At 40.4% G+C, this 5,992-nt stretch overlaps 1 protein-coding gene across 2 annotated transcripts; it reads right to left on the bottom strand.

Moving 5' to 3' along the window:
- Window positions 1-262: 262 nt before the first annotated feature.
- LOC124136079 lies at window positions 263-5,670 on the bottom strand. Of its 2 annotated transcripts, XM_046501863.2 has the most exons (5): window positions 5,574-5,670; window positions 1,773-1,963; window positions 1,012-1,140; window positions 788-853; window positions 263-383 (listed from the first exon to the last, which is right to left on the bottom strand). In XM_046501863.2, the coding sequence occupies exons 2-5, from the start codon at window positions 1,942-1,944 to the stop codon at window positions 319-321; spliced, it is 432 nt and encodes a 143-aa protein (XP_046357819.1). In that variant the 5' UTR covers window positions 1,945-1,963; window positions 5,574-5,670; the 3' UTR covers window positions 263-318. The 2 variants fall into 2 exon arrangements, with proteins under 2 accessions (XP_046357819.1, XP_048239071.1); XM_048383114.1 differs by lacking the exon at window positions 5,574-5,670 and having other exon boundaries at window positions 1,773-2,007.
- Window positions 5,671-5,992: the final 322 nt, after the last annotated feature.

Here is a 5,992-nt window from a genome sequence, read left to right on the forward strand (position 1 = left end):
CTGCGGGCTTATGTCCCTTATTACTCAGACACCATGCCCCAATTTCATAAGTGGACAGAAGTACAACGTCTTAACATGGGCATGAGACAGTGAAACAGTCACTTTAATTCTATTTAAGACGCCCCAAGGTACGCCTGCCAATTTGCTACGGTTAAAGAATGATTGTCCGTTGCCGGATTCTGGCACTTCTAAGGGACGCAACTCCCAATCCTGATGATAAATCAGCAGGCCTTAGGGTTAATTATCAGCACAAGAAACATTATACGTTTTCTAGAATGATTTATTGAAATCAATTAATCAACATGTTGATCGGGAGGATTATTCAGCGTCATCTTCAAATGCATCCTCGTGGGCCTCGCGGAGCTCCTTCTGCAAAGCCGGATCTGAAAGGAGGTAATTAAAACAATTAATACATCCAGTTTCTATGTTACAAAATAATAAGTTCTATCCAATCAATAATAGGTGTCGCGGGGAGCCAAGAGGTCTTAGGCACCAGGATCCGCTTCTCCTGGTTTCAGGTTCGTCCTGATTATTATCCTTGATCCATCCCTGAACCACTCACCTTGTCGCGAACACCTGGTATCATCGCTATATGACAGTGATTCAAACACACAATCGTACAAACGTACAATCGACTCTGCTTTTGGCAAATATATCTTGTCAATATGGGAAGGGGTTTGTCGCTTTTATTTCACCGAACTGGGACTCACATAACTGGGAAACTGCTCAACTCGGCGTTAAACCTCAAGTTACTACTTCACTTGAATCAGACCATAGTTTCTATTACCTGCATCAATGGCCATGAAGTCATGGATGCTTCTCGAGAACTCTTCCACACTCACGTTCGAATCACCTGAAATGGTCGAAGTGATTTGTCAAAATCCATGACGTTAAAAGCAATTAAACAATAAATGTCGGCAACATGTAGTTTCTTGGTATTACTAGACCTTTAATGAAACATGAAATATTGCTTAAAAATATTATGAAATGAAAAGTGAGTATTGGTTTCACCATTTTCATCAGCAAGTGAAAGTAGATCCTCGGCTGCCTGTCTTTCCATCAGTTGCTCAGCTTCTGATTGGTCAATATTGCCATCCTTGTTCTTGTCAATGTCGTCAGCATTCCGCTTGCCTAAGGACGCTGTAAACAAAGAATGTCAATTAAACAGAAAGCTCATCTGTCGTCTCGTGTTATATTGAAATCATCGAACAAACAGCTACACAATGTACACTTTGATCTAACGTGTTCATCATCCCTTGATTCATGAAATAGTTGATCAAACAAAGGTGACACGGTACTCTAGCGCCCCTTAATCGTGGCATGATCCGCTGACTGTGTTTTTAATAAAGTGGTAAACTTAAACAACAGGCTTCCCTCCCCCACATATATGACAAGCCGTTACATGGCTGAAGTAGTGTTCGAAACTCACTCAAGTCAAAACATCGTAACGACACATTTACTGTTACTGAATTACTGGAATCTTAACATTTTTAAAAATCTAGATATTATTATATGTGTGTTATTCACAAACGCCAGGAGTGGCTCCAGTTGTATCTGACATTTTTACACTGCCCTTTGATGATAGATTTTCATTTGAAATAATGAGCTTCTTTCACTAAATGGTTCAAAATAGTACTAAGTATTTGATATGGATACTATGAGTTGTCCAGATGTGGGATAAATCTTTGGAGATGCGATAAATATGACTTTCCATTACCCCTAAATGTGAATCTAAGCCTGACACATATCGGAACGTTTAGTCCTGCTCTTACAGACAACTGGAATGATGATGTGTCGGTATCGATTGTAAAAACGGTAAACCCGTCCAGCGGCTCGAAGAATTCGACGACCCCGGATCCGGATCCGTAACCACCTTCTTCCCCAGGCGTCCGACTCCGGGAGCACCACCAGGGCCACGAGCAGGAGGACGAGGAACAGACGCATCCTGACGAACTGATACTATCTGCGTGACCGACACGAGTCGCAAATCAAATCACGATAACCACTCTGAAACAGCGGATAGTTCTTTTTCAATCATTGTCTGTAGTCATTTTGATAGTAACGATTACATGTGTAGGTTTCAAAATGCAGGATACACGTTGATATAATATCCCATGTATGTGTGGCAAATTACTAAAAATACATTCAGAAAACACCATAGAAATAGACTAGATGTAAGCCTCAAATTTCACTCAAGTGATAACTAGTGGTGTAAAGGCCCAATTAATTTCTTTAGGGGTACCTACTTCACGTTTACAAACAAAGTAGCCGTGCTAAACACATTGAAAACAAAATGTTTATTTTCTAAAAAATAGACGCCAGTGGTTATAAACATTAAAATATCAGCCCACAAATAAGAGAAATACCTCTTAAACGTCACGTCAAATACAGAAATCAATGATGTTCCGTAGTATTCTCGTTCTTTTTGTACTCTCAAAGCTGTTCATTAACATGTCTACCTAGATGCTCTGACGTCACACTGTAATGCTATGGCGTCACTCTGGAATGCTATGACGTAATGGAACAATACTATTACGACGACGGAACAGCCCACTCTCCTACCCAGAGTTCCACGCTAAGTCACCAGCTGCGCCGGGGTGTGGTAACAGCCTGCTTAGGAGGAGGGGCATAACATCTAGCGTTTTCTATTGATGACTATTAATCCACTTTCATACATACCTTTGGGTGAGAAACCCATTTGAGATAACTGTTTTCAAACATATGATGATATTCCAGGCCACTGATTGGCTACTCCATGGTGATGACCTGAGGTCAGATTATGACGGACTACTTTCCTGATCGTAAGTCTTTGATATGTTGCTCATGCTTTGACAGTCGAATGTCCACCTACGTCCGTGGAACGTATTGCTTTTAGAGTGTTAATAGATATATTTCCGTGTTATTGGTTTTCGGACGCTAAGAAACATTCGCTAATCACAAGAACCGTAAAAAATCTCATTCATTTATCAAAGACAGCTTTATCTAAAAAGCAAGCTATCATCTGAGTATGTACAATGTCTGTTGAAACCACAAACCTCGTTATAGCGGGAGTAATTGGCAATAAACATGGCCGTCCGAAAACATATGCTCCACGATATATATGTCTCTCCTCTTCAACCCTCACTACGAAGTCAACTAACGGTCGAAATACATCACGCACACTAAAAGTTTTAAAATTCCCTCTTCTGTGATATCATCCACTGTCGTTTTACTGTGTATTTAGAAATCTAAATATCGGATATTTAGTCGAAGGATTGAATTTCAAAAATAGCATATTAGTGATCACACGAATCTGTTTTTTCAGCAATACACCAATGATAATACTGAAACGTCGCCGAGGAACCTGGAATCGTTTAGAACGTTTTGAAAAATACGCAAACAAACGCCGAAGTACACTTTCCGCCATATTGGATAGTGTTGAAAAAAATCACGCTTCTCGTATGCGGGTTATGAGACGCCTATAAGATCATGTGCATTTCAAACTGAGCTGCTGTACATGCATCCCTGAATTCCTCCTACATTTTAGAATCAAGTGACAAATGGTCCAGTACAAATTATCGAGATGACATCAAGCGAAATAAATTAGGTGTGGAAACGAACACTGAGCTCGGAAGCCTGTACTTGTTGAAGTGTAAACAAAGCAAAATTCAGATTTTACACTCTACTATTTTGAGAGATCAGTTCGTCTATTTGTTGCATACTCGTGAATATTCGTGGGAAGAGTATCGTTGCACGAATTATGGAATAAAAAATATATACAATACAATGATCAGGTAAATTCAACAGAAATCGTAAAATTTCCCGTCCTGTTTGAGGCCATGACTGACGCAAAATCACGCACAACGACGACGGTAGTTATCTGCATTTCTGCCAAATTCTCTTCGTTCAATTGAACAACATAAAAACAAATAACAGCACGCAGATTGTCTGATTGTTTCGGATTACTTACATGACACATTTATGTAAAAACATCCCTCAATCAACGAAATTCATCCTCTGAAAATCCAGCGTACTGTTGTCAGTAAACACGCCATTTTGTAGAAGTCGGTCACCGGCAGAGATGTCATACGGTAGTAAACATTGTAGTACATATTTGGTAATTTCCTTCAGGTGATTTTTTTTTACCTCGGGATCATGCGGGTTCTTTGATTTTATCTAGTTTGTACTATCATCATCGCTTTTGTAATCCACAGATGGCGGAAACGTTTTTAGGTTAAGGCGTAGGGTCACATTATTTATGAATAGTAAGCAGTACGTAGGATGACGTCACTTCTGACAGTTGTGTTATGTATTAATGCGCCAGTGCGATCATGAGAACAGGCAAAATGCATCGATTCGATGCTAAAAAGGTTCGATTTTAGGGTGTGTAAGAAACAGATTACTGCACTCGTTCCTGTCAGATCCCATTTATCCTACAACACGTTGTTTCAAAGCGTATCTAGATACGTCTTGAAACAACTCGTTGTAGGATAAATGGTATCTGACATGCACTCGTGAAGTAATCTCTATATCAACCACCCGATAACACATATTGCCTTATTATGCCTCAAAGTGAAATTGACCAATCAGAGAGCAAAACTACTGACCCCCACATGAGCCCGTATACCGTCAGTAAAAATCCAAGATAGTTGATACTGACTTAATATGAGACCGTATACCATCAGAAACAGCCATCATGGATTTCAACCATTATGGCGTCTTTAGTTGCCGGATACGGTGTCATATCAGGTTAGCAGGAAAATATTATGACACCGTATACGGCAACTGATGCCTCGCCCAATATTTTCCTGCAAACCTAATATGACACCGTATCCGGCAACTTAAGACACCATAACAAATAGTATCGGGCTCAGTAGCTATTTTTAGCGGCCGATTGTATTCACAGATGACTGTATACAATACCATGAAGTTCTGACGAAGACATTTACCAACATTACATCAAAGGACGACGATATTCAAACCAGGGCGGTGGGGTAGCCTAGAAGTTAAAGCGTTCGCTCCCCATATGGGTACAATGTGTGAAGCTCATTTCTGGGGTCTCCCGACGTGATATCGCTGGAATATTGCTAAAAGCGACGTAAACCATAATCACTCACTCACTCAATATTCATACCGAATGTCGTTTATTCAAATGTGGTATTGGGAATGAAAAATACCCTGCTGTCATTGAAGAAAATCTATGCAGTAAAACGTCAAGACTTTTTCTGAGAGTCTCGTCCCAGTTTACAAAGTTTTTCAGCCAATCAGAATGCGGCACACTCTCCCATAATGTTACAATTTTCATTCCATTAATGTTCGTTGTTTAACGCCACACTCAGCAATATTCCAGCTATATCAGGGCGGTCTGGAAATAATCGAGTCTGGACCAGACAATCCAGTGATTGGCATCGTGACAAAGGATCTACGCAATATAGATACGATGACATGCATCAACCAAGTCAGCGAGCCTGACCACCTGATCCCGTTAGTCGCCTTTTTACGGCAAGCATGGGTTGCTGAAGACCTGTTCTAACCCGGATCTTTCCTACATCAAGGTATTTAATGAAACCAGTAGTACTAAAACGTGTACTCACCCAAAACAGACAGCTGAAGCAGTTTCTGTAGAATGGATGTATATACTGCTCATATTTATACAGGTTTACATGCTGAACTTGTGAAAAGAAACAGGAAATCACACTCCAAAACAACAAGATAATATCTCAGCAGAACGCCATGTGATTGGTGGATTCGTTGTGTGTCGTGACTTGTAACAGCTGGGGAACTTGGAGCCCAGTGCCAGGTTTTGATGCAATACTCTGCTCATGTTACAAGTGTAACACGTTTTTTTGTGTGTAATCGCTTTCATTATTGGAAAAGATGTTTAACACGTTCAAAACGAGATGACTAAACACGAGATAGCAAGGTATGAATTGGCCCATCCTGTTCGCGTGACTATTTTGACACTGTTTACACTCTGCTTGGGGCAATCCATAGCAACAGCTGAACGTGAGTG

Source organism: Haliotis rufescens, unplaced genomic scaffold (genome assembly GCF_023055435.1).
Source record: "Haliotis rufescens isolate VD_foot unplaced genomic scaffold, xgHalRufe1.0.p SCAF_44, whole genome shotgun sequence".
In the NCBI taxonomy this organism is placed as follows: domain Eukaryota; kingdom Metazoa; phylum Mollusca; class Gastropoda; order Lepetellida; family Haliotidae; genus Haliotis; species Haliotis rufescens.